Source organism: Rhincodon typus, chromosome 36 (genome assembly GCF_021869965.1).
Source record: "Rhincodon typus isolate 14 chromosome 36, sRhiTyp1.1, whole genome shotgun sequence".
In the NCBI taxonomy this organism is placed as follows: domain Eukaryota; kingdom Metazoa; phylum Chordata; class Chondrichthyes; order Orectolobiformes; family Rhincodontidae; genus Rhincodon; species Rhincodon typus.
This window is the reverse complement of record NC_063367.1, coordinates 11,929,996-11,945,266: the sequence shown is the minus strand read 5'-3', so window position 1 is coordinate 11,945,266 and position 15,271 is coordinate 11,929,996. Positions and strand designations below refer to the sequence as shown.

The 15,271-nt window shown below is 45.1% G+C and overlaps 1 protein-coding gene across 1 annotated transcript in view; it reads left to right on the top strand.

Moving 5' to 3' along the window:
• loxl1 (lysyl oxidase-like 1) overlaps positions 1 to 15,271 on the top strand; it is a 90,582-nt gene that overhangs the window by 35,869 nt on the left and 39,442 nt on the right. Inside the window, exon 2 of the mRNA XM_048617132.1 lies at positions 3,026 to 3,134. Coding sequence (XP_048473089.1) covers positions 3,026 to 3,134 — 109 coding nt within the window. The remainder of the gene's footprint in view (positions 1 to 3,025; positions 3,135 to 15,271) is intronic.

The following is a 15,271-nucleotide window of genomic DNA, read 5'->3' as shown; positions in this document are numbered from 1 at the left end:
AACAGGGAGGTTATGCTGCAGCTGTACAGGGTGCTGGTGAGGCCACAGCTGGAGTACTATGTACAGTTTTGGTCTCCTTACTTGAATGTACTGGCACTGGAGGGGGTGCAGAGGAGGTTTACTAGGTTGATTCCAGAATTAAGATGGTTGGCTTATGAGGAGAGGCATAAAAAGACCTGGATTATATTCATTGAAATTTAGAAAAATCTGGGGGATCTTATAGAAACATATAAAATTATGAAGGGAATAGATAAAATAGAAGCAGGGAGTTTGTTTCCACTGGCGGGAGAAACTAGGACTGGGGGCATAGCCCCAAAATAAGGGAGAGCAGATTTAGGACTGAGTTGAGGAGGAAGTTCTTCACCCAAAGGGTTGTGAATCTGTGGTATTCCCTGCCCAGTGAAGCAGCTGAGGCTTCCTCATTGAATGTTTTTAAAGCAAAGATAGATAATTTTTTGAATAGTAAAGGAATTCAGGATTATGGTGAGAAGGTGCATCAGTGGATCTGAGGCCATGAAAAGATTAACCATGGTCTTATTGAATGGCGGAGCAGGCTCAAAGGGCCAGATGGCCTACTCCTGCTCCTGGTTCTTACGTTCTTATGTTTCCACATGTGAAAAAGACAGGCCAAGAGGGACATAAATAAAAATATAATCTCCAAAATATCCATAATGGAAGTCGGGAGAAACCCAGACAGTGGTTCGAATGTGAAACTCCCTACCATGTGGAATAGTTGAGGTGAATAGCATAGATTTAATTTAAGGGGGAGCCAGATGAACACATATATGGCACAGAACATGCCAATCTTGTGAGATGAAGAAGAAAGGGAGGAAACTTGTTCGGAATATGAACAGTAGCATGGAGCTGATGGGCTGAATGGCCTGTTTCAACACTGTAATACTGCAACAAAGCAGGAAGAGCTGCCTAACTAGTTCGGCCTCCGACTGGCCTACAAACCAAATGAGTGCCTGTCCATGAAGGCACCAACCTACTGTCTCAGAAAAAAAAACAGAAGGAAGCTCAGCAGGTCTGGCACTGTCCGTGTAGAGAAGCAGAGTTAACTGTAGGCTTTTTTTTCACAACCTATCTTGACAGCTGTTCCCTAAGGCAATGCAGCTGATTTTTTTTAATGTGTGTATTTTTTTGTTTATTTGTTCGAATGAATGTCCCTGACATGGACGGTGTTTACTGCCCATCCCTAATTGCCCTGAACAGTTGGTGGTGAGCGACCAAACAAAGAGTGCCTTGCTTGGCTATTTGAGGGCAGTTAAGAGTCAAACATATTGCAATGGATTTAGACACACATAGACCAAATTGGGTAAGGGTTTCTCCCCCTGAGGTGAGACAGGTATTTCTTTTTTTAAATTGATGGTCCTGTAATTATTTTATCAGACCAGCATTTCACATCAGAGTTCATTAATCAACGGAATTTAAATTTCCTCAAACTCTTACGATGGGAATTGAGCTGGTGTCTTCAATGTATTGATTGTAGCTTCTGGATTCTTCAATTGATATTACGTGATAGTGCTTAGAGTCATGGAGCCATACAGCATGGAAACAGACCCTTCATTCCAACTCGACCACGCTGACTAAATTTCCCAAACTAAACTAGCCCCACTTACCTGTGTTTTGAAAAGGCGGATATACTCAAATCAAAGCCAATTGATGAATTGATTCCAGTTCCCTTCACTGTCCAGTTCCTGCCTCACTGCTGATGAAGATCATTGACACAGAAATGCAGGATTGTTATAGAACAACAGGAGGCCATTCAGCCTATAATGTCTGTACTGGCTGCCTGAGCATTCTAATTTGTGCCTCTCCCCTGCCTTTTCCCTCATAACACTGAGCATTGATTCTATTTAAACAACTAATTAAAACCCTCTCTAAAGCCTCAATTGAACTTTCCTTCAGCACATTTCCAGGCAGTGCATGACACATTCTCCATCGCTCACTGCATATAAAAGTGTTTTTGCACTTTGCAGTTCCCTCTTTTGTAAAACGCTTTAAAACTGCACCCTCTGGTTCTTGATCCTTTTTATAAGTGGGAACAGTTTCTCTCGTAGCTACTCTATCCTGACCCAGGCATCACTAAATTGACTCGAGAAGACATTAAGAATTTGATAGTGGTATCTGTGATATCACATGAAGCAGGAGAAGGAAGTTTGAAGTGATGGGTGCTTAATGGATAATGGTAGTTATTTTGGGTTGAGATTTCCCAGCGCCATTTTATAGAACTAGCCTTGTCTCAGTACTGTCTGTCTCACTAGTTATAGGAATAAGCAGCGAGGAAATATGCATCAGCCATTTTTTTTTTTGTTTGGTGCTGGTGGAGATTCACAGTATACACTGGCATATTTTGAGATACAGGCACTGCTCCCACCCCACTTTATTGGCATAATAAAGGGCAAATGTTGGTGCATTCCTGGGACAGCCTTTGCCTATAATCAGCATATTCTAGACTTCCCCCTTCTCTGGTATAGTTGCATTCCTGTGGACCCAGTTTGTATACATTAGCATGCTCTTGAGAATTTGTCCCCTCCAGTGTGTTTTGGCACAGTCTCTGAGAATTGCCCTTGGTCATACTTTGGCAAGACCCTCGGACTCTGTAAATATTGGGGCGCTCTTTAGGACCTCCCTTTCCTGACACAGGAAAGCTTATATGGGCCACCTGAAAGGATAACTGTGCGATCAAATGTGGAGAAAACATTTATGAGGAGAAAGGAATAACGTGTTGATAAGACAATGGAAGAACTGAAGAAGAGTTGTGTTGCTCTCAAAAAATATTAACTTCTGTTTCCTTATGGGTCACGCTAGATCTGTTGAGTTTCTCCAGCACTTTATATTTCTACATAGACAGAAATTCCACTCTTTGACCCCTTTGGGTTAGAAGACTATAAGTTTAAAAAAAGTTGTGCCCTAGGCCTCCAATGTGCAAAGCCATGTGTTGGCCACGAAGGTTAACTTTGTTCAGCGATTCATAACAGTTTTTTTTTTCTCCTTCTTTTCCTCCCCTATTTTCATTTAGGTTTGCCTGACTTGGTACCAGACCCTTACTACGTCCAAGCATCCACATACGTGCAGAGGTCTCACTTGTATTCCCTACGGTGTGCAGCAGAAGAGAAGTGTTTGGCAAGGTATGCAGCTCTGTTTTGGACTTGTTTCACTCACCCACCAGACTTCTATTCATTTATCAAAGTCAAAGAGCCTGAAGATGTTTCCAAAGCCAGTTTGTATGGAGACGCAGGGGTTCCAGTACATAATTCTTTGAAATGTGTGTCACAGGTAGACAGGGTGGTTAAGAAGGTATTTTGCACGCTTGCCTTCATTGCTCAGACCATTGAATATAGGAGTTGGGATGTCATGTTGAGGTTGTACAGGACCTAGATGAGGCCTCTTCTGGAGTACTGTGTCACCCTATTATAGGAAGAATGTTATTGAACTGGAGAGGGTTCAGAAATGATATACCAGGATGTTGCCAGAAGTGGAGGGTTTGAAATATAAACATAGACTGGAAAGACTGGAACTTCATTTCACTGGAATGTAAGAGGTTAGGGGTGACCTTATAGAGATTTATAAAATCATGAGGGGCATAGATAAGGTGAATGACAGAGGTCTTTTCCCTAGGGTGGGGGAGTTCAAAACTAGAGGGCATATTTATGCGGTGAGAGGAAAAAGATTTAAAAAGAACATGAGGGGCAATTTTCTTTTATAGAAAGTGGTTAGTGTGTGAAATGAACTGCCAGAGGAAGTGGTGGATGGGAGTGCAGTTACAACGTTTAAAAGACACGTGGATAAGTACATGAATAAGAAAGGTTTGGAGGAATATAGGCCAGGAGGAGGCAGGTGGGACTAGTTTAGTTTGGGATTATGGTCGGCATGGACTGGTTGGACCGAAGGGAAGGGTCTGTTTCCGTGCTGTACGACTCTATATGACTTTATGCAGAGAAAGCAGCAACTAATTTGCTCACAGCAAACTTCCACGAACAGTAGTGTGGTAACAACTAAGTAATCTGTTCTTGTGCTGTTGATTGAGAGGTAGATGTGGGCCAGGATATACCATGAGATACAGGAGCAGAATTAGGCCATTTGGCCTGCGTCCCATCTGGTTTTCTCTGAAGTAGAGCAATAGGATTTTTAACACCTAGGTAAGTGGGCAGGTCTTTTCTGAAGGGCAGCATCTTAAACACTGCAGTACCTCACTCATTAATGCACTGAAATATCTGCCTTGCCTTTTGTTCTGAGTCTCTGGAATAGGATGTGAGTGCAGGAACATTATGACTCAGATGGGAATGCTACCAACTGGCTGATACTGAACAATGCGAGGACATATTGTTAAATGTGCTACAAAACAACACCCTGAACTGTTCCCTCTTGGTTGTTGATTTTGTTCCCAAAGCAGGTTGGCAGATCAGTGGGTGCATGTCATTTCTTCTACTCACGCTGATCATGTTTGAGAGCTGAATGCAGTCTCTTTCTGAGGCATCCCTGTTAATGGTACATTCATTGTATCATCAAGGATGCACAGTTAAAAGGCATTGATTAATACCTTGAGCACATATAAAGAAGACTTGCGATATAACATGGTGTATGTTGTACACAGTATTCCAATGCAATAGGAGAGTCCTGATGGTTCACAGAATCTAAGGCTGTTTGTGTTATCGACAGTCCAGGCAGTCCTTGTTCAATGGCTTTCTCAATATTACTTCTGCCCTCTTCCATGTTTTGACAGGGCTGCTGCTTAATTTCTGGCTGCACTTCAGCCCCATGCTGGTCATCTGCTTCTGGGGGTATGGGTAGGCAGTTTGGAGAACCTCCTTATGGGTCTGCTCCTTGATCTAGCTGCAGACTGGATCGGTTAGGACGATATTCACTGGAGTTTAGAAGAATGAGGAAGGTGGGGTGGGGGAGGTGCGTGGATCTGATAGAAACCTACAAAATTCCAACAGGACTAAAAGGCGGGAAGGATATCCCCAGTAACGGAGCAGTCCAAAATCATATTGGTGCTTCCTTTGGAACCAGGAATGAAACAGCAGGTTGATAAATGGTAAATCTGAACAGGAATACTTTATTGACCATGCTCACATCTCCACAGCCAGTTCTAGACCTCCCCCAAGCTCCATCCCTCTAGGTCAGCTGACCAACTGTCTTAAAGTGGCAGCCCCCCCACCCCCCACAACTGCATACATAACACACAGAATCATGGGTAACAGTCTAAGGGTACAGGGAAAGCTGAGATGTGAAATTTCTCATCTCAGCCTACTCCGGCAGCTGAGAGGAGACCTGATAGAGGTCTACAAAATTATGAGAGGCATAGATAGGCTGGATAGTCAGAGGCTTCTTCCCAGGATTGAAGTTTCAATTACAAAGGGACACTGGTTCAAGGTGAGAGGGCACAAGTTTAAGAGAGATGTGCAAGGAAAGTTTTTCACGCAGAGAGTGGTAGGAGCCTGGAATGCACTGCCAGAGGAGGTGGTGGAAACAGGCACATTGGCGACATTTAAGAGGCGTCTCAATGCTTACATGAATAGGGAGGGAATAGAGGGATACGGACCAAATAAGGGCAGGTTTATTTTTTTAGTTTAGTCAGGGCATGATGATCTGCACAGGCTTGAAGGGCCAAAGGGCCTGTTCCTATGCCATACTTCTCTTTTGTTATTTTGTTCTTCACCCAGGGAGTAGTGAGCCTGTGGAATTCTCTGCCATCGGAAACAGTCAAGCCATTGAAATAACTGGTATTCCGTCACCAGGTCACACTTTATTTAACCGTGGAAAGACCTTAAAACTGATACAGCTCCCTCAGAGCCAACTCTCAGAGTGAATAGAACCAGAATGACACTCCTGTTTATGTTTGTCAGCCAGGGCTCCCTGATTGGGCTGGCAAATGGGACTGGATTAGTTTAGGATGTCTGGTTGGCAGGAATGAGTTGGACTGAAGGGTCTGTTTCTGTGCTGTACATCTCTGTGACTCTACAACCAGGTTAACCACCCCAATCGGGTAACTCATAGTCTGTGAGATCCACCTGGCCGATCTCATTATAATCACTCCATCCCTCCCCCTCTGAATCTGAGGACCTAGACTGGTTCTCTTTCGTAGTTCTTTCTGGGGTGTTTTAGCATCGGGTCAGATTCCTCTAACTCTGCCTCTGATAAGGGTGGCATGTAACGCACAGTAGCTTGCCTCTTGTGCCCGGAGTGCCTCGGAAGAAGTTCATTCAACTCTTCAAAGGCGTGGCAGCAATGACAACCACTGTGTCCATCTCAGATTCCAAGGTATTTTCAACGCTCGATGGAGAGAGAGAGAACCCTTGAGCTCTGGAGCAGTCGGAATGGCAGTCGAGGAGCCGGGCATGTTTTACTCCCACACCGTTTGCAACTTTGCAGCTTTCATATGGTCCATGTGCATGTTCAGGACTGTCGCACCTACCCAAACTTTATACATCATTGAACCTGACATCACATTGACCATGCCTCTTATCCATGCAGTGGGTATTCGGCATGCGATTCCCGTCATTTAGTTTGTCTCCAGCACCACCTTACTTTTAACTTTTGTGATTATCTCTCTGCCTCACTTATTCGGATTATAGGTCAACTCTTCACTGGTTGGAACATAGAACATAGAACATAGAACATTACAGCGCAGTACAGGCCCTTCGGCCCTCGATGTTGCGCCGACCTGTGAAACCAATCTGAAGCCCATCTAACCTAAACTATTCCATTATCATCCATATGTTTATCCAATGACCATTTAAATGCCCTTAAAGTGGGCGAGTCTACTATTTTTGCAGGCACGGCATTCCACGCCCTTACTACTCTCTGAGTAAAGAACCTACCTCTGACATCTGTCCTATATCTATCACCCCTCAATTTAAAGCTATGTCCCCTCGTGCTAGCCACCACCATCTGAGGAAAAAGGCTCCCACTGTCCACCCTATCTAATCCTCTGATGATCTTGTATGTCTCTATCAAGTCACCTCTTAACCTTCTTCTCTCTAACGAAAACAGCCTCAAGACCCTCAGCCTTTCCTCATAAGACCTTCCCTCCATACCAGGCAACATCCTGGTAAATCTCCTCTGCACCCTTTCCAATGCTTCCACATCCTTCCTATAATGCGGTGACCAGAACTGTACGCAATACTCCAAGTGCGGCCGCACCAGAGTTTTGTACAGCTGCAACATGACCTCATGGCTCCAAAACTCAATCCCTCTACCAATAAAACCTAACATACTGTACGCCTTCTTAAGAACGCTATCAACCTGGGTGGCAACTTTCAGTGATCTATGCACATGGACACCGAGATCTTTCTGCTCATCCACACTACCAGGAATCTTACCCTTAGCCCAGTACTCTGTATTCCTGTTACTCCTTCCAAAGTGAATCACCTCACACTTTTCCGCATTAAACTCCATTTGCCACCTCTCAGCCCAGCTCTGCAGCTTATCTATGTCCCTCTGTAACCTGCAACATCCTTCCGCACCATCCACAACTCCACCGACTTTGGTGTCATCTGCAAATTTACTAACCCATCCTTCTATGCCCTCATCCAGGTCATTTATAAAAATGACAAACAGCAGTGGCCCCAAAACAGATCCTTGAGGTACACCACTAGTAACTGAACTCCAGGATGGACATCAGATGTTAACACTTTACTCACTGTCCAACACTCTTGGTCACCTGCAGAGACTTATCATCTGACTGTCCTCTCACACCAATTGTATGATCTTTTGATCTCTCTGCCCTTGATCTCTCTGCCTATAAACTCTCTGGGACTGTGTCTCTGTCACTTCACCTGACGAAAGGGTTGCGCTCTAAAATCTTGTGTGATTTCAAATAAACCTGTTGGACTATAACCTGGCGTTGTGTGACCTCTGACTTTGTCCTCCCCAGTCCAACTGGTTGACTCTTAACTGCCCTCTGGGCAATTAGGAATGGGCAATAAATGCTGCCTAGCCAGCGAGACCCTCATCCCATGAATGAATAAAGGAACACTGAAACCTCCACATCATGGCTACCATCAACACCACAAACTGCTGGCTCAAAGTGGAGAGGATCTCCAAGAAGATTGCACATATTGACACGGCAGCAAGTTTCTGCAGAAATGCAAGAAAGCAGAGAAGATACAAAAGGGACCACAGATCATGAACTCACTCAGCACAGACTATGCTGAGAGACTCTGCCGTTGCACCTCTCGCACACTCCTCAATCATCTGGTACTCCAACTGTACAGCAGGTGCTTCAACTTTGACATCGAGATAGAGTCCATATTCTCAGCTTGCACTCCAGATATAGCAGCAGCCTGTTAAGAGTTAACCAGTTAAGAGACACTGCCAAGCAGACAAGGCAATGGAACCACGCCACCTACATGCTCACCAAGAACAGGAAACTGGAGAAACTTGGCATCACCACCAGCAATAGTCCCTGGTACCACGGTTGAAAATGGTATCACCACAGGGAAATCCGTCGTCAACTTATCTGACCACACCCTTCAACCAGACGTGATTGAAGTTCCCAGCCGAGGGCTCAGTGTCTGCCCCACTACGAGAGGTGGTGATGACGACATTTGGCAGGTGATGGGGGAGGGGAACTGAGGCCTAGAACCCAGACCTGCATTAGGAATCTGTGTGGGTTTATAACGATGAATAAAGATCAATGATGTTAGAGTGGAGGAGAACGAAAATTCCAATGATGATGATGATAAGATCTCGTGGCATCAGGTGAATGAAGCTCTGGGAATTCTTCCATAAACCCCAAGATGTCAGCAGCGAGCCCAGCAATACAACCGATGAACTGGAACAGCCGATGGAGAAATCCGCAGTGAAGCGACCAAAGAAGGAGTTGAATTGGACCCCTCCGGAAGGCCGCTGCCCTAGACTCGACATGCATGCTCAAGCTGTCAGGAGTTGTGTTAACGACAGGTTCATCAGCCGTGCTGACAAAGTAGCGCAGAATGTCACTCAAGCACAACGCAGCGCCATCCATGCTCTCAAGACCATTCGCAACATTGTCATCAAACCAGCAAAGGAGGAGCCTTCATCAGAAAGAATAGAATGGACTACTACAAGGAAGTATACAGACAACTGAACAACCAGGAGCACTACAGACAACTACCTGCCAATCCAACCAAAGGACAGACCCGTCAACTCAACAGACTGATCAAGACTTTTGATCTAGACCTTCAGAGTATCCTATGCACTCTCATCCTGCGTACTTCTCGCATAGGAGATTTATACTGTCTCCTGAAGATACACAAAGCCAACACACCCAGAGTCCCATCGTTTCAGGCAATGGGACCCTGTGTGAGAACCTCTCTGGCTAACTTGAGGGCATCTTGAAACCCATTGTACAAGGAACCCCCAGCTTCCATCGCGATAGTACAGATTCCTTACAGAAACTCAGGATCCACGGGCCAGTCAAACCAGAAACATTGCTTGTTGCAATGGATGTTTCAGCACTCTACACCAGCAACCCCCATGACAATGCCACGCTGCAACAGCCTCAGTACTCAATACCACCAACTGCCAATTTCCAGATGCCATCCTACAACTCATCTGCTTCATCCTCGACCACAACGTCTTCACCTTCGACAACCAGTTCTTCACCATCAGCCGTGGGGATCAGATTTGCTCCCCAGTATGCCAACATTTTCATACATAAGTTCAAACAAGACTTCTTTGCTGTGCAGGACCTCCAACCAGTGCAATACACCAGATACATCGATGACATTTTCTTCCTTTGGACTCATGGTGAGGAATGTCTGAAACAACTACATAGTGATACCAACAAGTTTCATCCCACCATCAGACTTACCATAGACTACTCTTCAGAATCCGTCTCATTCTTGGACATGAGCATCTCGATTGAGGACAGACACCTCAGTACCTCACTCTACTGCAAGTCCACAGATAACCTCATGATGCTGCACTTCTCTAGCTTCCACCCTAAACATATTAAAGAAACCATCCCCTACGGACAAGCCCTGCGCGTACGCAGGATCTGCTCAGATGAGGAAGAACGCAACGGATGCCTGAAGGTTTTGAAGGATGCTCCCATAAGAACACGATATGATGCATAACTCATCGATCGCCAGTTTTGATGTGCCACAGCAAGAAACTGCAACGACCTCCTCAGAAGACAGACACAGGATATGACCAATACAGGACTCTTCGTCATCCAGTACTTCCCCGGAGCGGAGATACTATGCCATGTTATTCGCAACCTCCAACATGTCATCGATGATGATGAGCATCACGCTCAGATCTTCCCCATGCATCCACGTCTCGCCTTCAAACAACCGCCAAACCTTAAACAGACCATTGTTTGCAGCAAACTACCCAGCTTTCAGGACAGCATCGACCACAACACTATACAACCCTGTCATGGCAGCCTCTGTAAGACATGTCAGATCATCGACATGGACACTACCATCACACATGGGAACACCACCCACCACGTACATGGCAGATACTCATAACTCAGCCAACATTGTCTATCCCGTGTGCTGCAGGCAAGGATGCAATGGTATATTGGCGAGACCATGTAGACGCTATGGCAATGGATGAATGGATACCACGCAACAATCGCCAGACAGGAATGTCCCAGTTGGGGAACACTTCAGCGGCCAAGGATATTCAGCCTCCGATCTTTGGTTAAGGGTCCTCCAAGGCGGACTTGGAGATACACAACAACACAGAATCACTGAGCAGGGACTGATAGCCACGTTCCTTACCCAAGAATATGGCCTCAACAGTGATCTTGGGTTCATGTCGCGCTACAGGTGACCCCACCGCACTGTTCTGTATCTGTAAAACCTTCCTTACTGTCCTGTTTTGACACCATCACCTTGATAAATTGTTGCGATCTCTCTACCTTAATTAGTTTGTACAATTTTGAATTTGGCATGCAATTCCAGTCATTTAGTTTGTCTCCAGCTCCTCCTTATTTTTAATTTTTTGTGATTATCTCTCTCTGCCTCACTTAATCAGATTATAACTCATCCCATTACTTGTTATTCAGCAGTTGAAACTTTACTCACTGTCTAACACTCCTGGTCACCCGCAGAGACTTATCATTTGACACTCCACTCAGACCGGTTGTGTGATCTTTTGATCTCTCTATCTTGACCTCTGCCTATAACTCTGTGTGCTCTGCTCTGTCACTACACCTGATGGAGGGGTTGCACTCCAAAAGCTTGTGTGATTTCAAATGAACCTGTCAGACTAACACCTGGTGTTGTGTGACTTCTGACCTTGCCTTACCCATGCAGGTCCGTTCCCATAGTTCTTACACCAAACTTCATCCCCTGAAGTAAAATATTTCTGATGCTTGGTGGAGTCTTTGTTCCTCATGCCATTTTACCCCCCCGACCACCTCAGGTCCAGGAAGATCAGACTTAACCTGCTGCAGAGTTTTCTTCCCGTTAGCAACTCTGCTAGAACGATCCCTGTAGTTGCATGAGGGGTGGTCCTATAATCAGATAGGAACCAGGACAGTTTGGTATCTCATGAAGCTGTAGGCTGTTTGGTCGATGGATGGTATGGAGCTGTCCTTTTACGTTGAATACCGTTCGACTTTAAGAAATACTCGAATTCCCCACTGGTAAACAATGACCTACTATCGGAGACCAACACTTTTACGAGTCCATGTATCACGAAAGATGTGCACAGATTTTCTATCGTCGTCCCCATGTTTGATGAAAGAACTCTATCCTTGGGCTGGCGAACATAACCTGGCCTCCATTCTGACACCTTTGAAACAAGCCCTAAACTCTATGCACTCTCCTGGATACCGGCTGATGAGTTCTCTTACTTAATTTAGGTTGAGTAGGACTGTTTTGCTGTCCTGAGTCAGCAAACCTGCAGCAACTACAATGGCTTGCTGGCCCGGATCCTGAAGATAATTTTATCTGTTTGGCCGAGGCTTGGCTTTGTTTTGGGGTTTTGCTGTGGGCTGACCTAGAGTCCCTCTGTTCAGGATATGTCCTGAGTGAGGCCATGCAATTGCCTTCACTCAGGTGGTGTTCCCAAGCTCAGTCAGACTGGCAAGGGTCTCCACTTCCATCAGAATATCCTGTAGCTCATATCCTCCACTTGCTGCATTTTCCAATGATAAAGCCAGTCAAAGTGTCTGTTAGAAGTTCATTTGGCCTTACCTAGTAGCACTTTTGCACATCTTTAATTCCTCATAACAAACAGTCTCTCAGCATCTCATTGAGAATTAAACCAAAGTCCCATGCCTCTGCCAGTTGTCTTAACCACGTCAAAAATCCTGATATGGATTCCCCGGTTCTTGAATAGCTGAGTAAAACCAATAGCATTGCAGAGTTAGAGGAGGCTTGGGGTCGTATTCCTTAGCTAATCTGTCAACTCTTGAAAGGCTTTAGTATCTGGTGCCTCAGGAAAAGTTAGGCTCCTAATAACCGGAAAAGCTGAGGGTCCACAAGCTGCCAGGAGAATTACTCTGATCTGCCTCAATGTCATTTGCCCAGAAGAAACAACTCATTCTTTCCACATACTGGGCCCAGTCTTTAATGCAGGATCAAGCTTCCCAAATAACAGTGTGATGCCAGAAGTGCTTTTCCCAACTCAAAGACGACTGTTATGAGTGAATTTCTTCGGGGACATTCTTTTCTCTTGTCGCCACTGAAACAACTCCACAGAAGCCGGTCTCCCATCACCCAGTCACCCTTTATTTACGCGTGGAGAGCCATCGACACTGATCCAGCTTCCACAGAGCCTTCTCTGAGTAAACAGGGTTGCTGGCAGTCCTGTTTATGTATTATTTTTTCTTTTTTTTTGTTATTGTTTACCCCCACACTACTGCCATACAGCAGTACTGTTTATTATCCACATCACCCATGTGTGTGTGTGTAGGTGCGAGACAAAGTAAAAACACCAGGGGTGTAAATAACTTTATTAACAGTCCACCACCAGGAATCACACTCGTGACCAAAGAACCAGAAGCAAGCAGATCCCCCTGGGGATAATGCCTATGTGAACGAAAAGGTGAAGGGGAGGATGGGGATCAAATCCATGTCGAATTGGAGGGGGAAATAAAGCACTCCACACCCCGCGGTGCCAGGTCCTGTTTATATCTGTCAGCCAAGGCTCCCTGATTGGACCAGGTTAACAGCCCCAATCAGGGAACTCATATTCTGTGGGTCCACCTGGCTGACCGCATTATAATCACTACAGCCGTAACATTGAATGTTTTCAAGAAGGAGATAGATTTAGTTCTTGGGGTAAATTGATCAAAGGCTTTGGGATGAATGATCATGTTGAATGGTGGAGCAGGTTTGAAGGACTGCATGGCCTACTCCTGTCCTATGTGTCTATGTCTCTATAAACAGATCTAGACAGCGAACTGTGGAGAGGGTCATTATATTTGACAGCTTGGCTCCTTTCCATGTGTAAACTCACTCCCAATGCCCCTGGAGAGGAGGCATACAGTGTCTACGAGCAGGCCTGAGGCTGCGTGTGAACAATGAGCATTGGTAGGGGCAGTGCTGGGTGGGCAGGCAGGAAGGTGGGGGTGCTGTGGGGATGGTTGGAGGCAGTGGGTGGGTGTCCGGGGGGAGTGGTGTAGAGTGTATCATTTCTGGTCACATTTTAAATTAAATTTGCATTGAATTTTTTTTTGTGACAGTGCTTCTTTATGGGACTGGTAAACTCTGATTTGATTTAACTCGCTTCATTCTAATGTTTATTTAGACTTTCAGAGCCTGGAGCATATCAGCAGCCTGGGATCATAATTTTAATTTAATCTGTTAAATTTCCTTTGAAGATTACCTCTTTAGGGGCCTGTCAATTAGTCAATTGATTTGTTTTATTCTGTTGATGTAATCAAAGTAGGATATAGAAAGATGTCTAGGAAACAGGGTTGGAGGCAGACATATGTAATAGGGCAGTGGATGCTGAGACACTAAATAAATTTGAGGAGATAGACAGGTTTATAATTAGGAAAGGGTTATGGGAAGAGGGCAGGAAAGTGGAGTTGAGGATGAGTGAGATCGTATTAGATGAGGTTCGAGTTGCCGAATTTCCTGCTTCTGCTCCTTGTTCTTGCATTCTAACTGTCAACCACCTTTTTCCCTTCTCCCCAGCTTCTTGTTTCATTGCCATCTCATCACGCCTTGACAGATTTGAATTCTGCCTGACGTTTGTATTTACCATCGCCTGTCATCACCCAAGATTGGAGGTGATGGAACTAACCCACCCCTCTGTGACAGATGATACCAGTGGAACCACTGTGTTGATATTAACACGTCACCTTTCACAAACCTCTTGTTTTCAGACATAACCGTTTAAAGCGAATGAGACTTAAGACAGGGAACCGAAGCAGCATTATTCCCCCATCCTCCTCCATCGCACTGAATGTTGGGACATGCAGCTATTTTGTTGTTCATCTCCTGTTGAATACTGGGGTGCTATGTTCTTGCATTGCAAGGAAGATGTGCACTGATATAGCACCTTTCACAACCTCATTTTGCCACATTGCAAATGGCAATATGATCAGAGGACTTGTTTATATCATGTTGATTGTGGGATTGTCCTGGATTTTGGGGAGAATCCACCTGTGCTTTGTCAATGTTATGTATTGCTTCAGGAGAGCAGTCCAGGTCTGATCTCCTATCCATTGCCTCCAGCACTGCACCTGGAATGCGGAGCCTGTGTTCAAGTCACTAGAGTGGGACTTGAACTCACAACCTTCTGGTTAAGTACTTACACACAGACACCTATATGCACAAAGTGTTCTCTAAAGGCTGGTGATCCTTGAGGTGAAGCCTGGCACGGTCTGGAGCCAAGGTCTGGACTGGAGGTAAGGTGCCAGTGTGGACTGGGTTGGAAAGACCACTGTTCTGAACTTCTTATTTCCCTATTTTCTACAATCTGCAAAGCTAGTCTTTTTCTTTCCCTATTTTCTAGGCTTTTTTCCTGAAGAACTTGTGCTGAAGGAGCTGTACCCAGGTACCTTTGTACCTAAGATGGTACCATAAGTGGCGACTTGTAAACTTTTTACAGTACTCATGTGAGTACATGTGACAATAAAACTACTTCAATGCTCACAGAAAGCCTGGATGAACCAAACCATTTATTACCTGGAACTACCTCGAGATCAAATTAATTCAGTGGTGGCAGGAATATGGCTGATTGATTTTGCTCTCAACGGCTCACAATATTTCTGCGGAAAGCTGCACTCCAGAGTGGCGTATTGCAGAGGCTGTGTTTCAATTGTTTGTTTGCTTTATGATTGTCCCTTTTTGTAGTCTCTCCATTC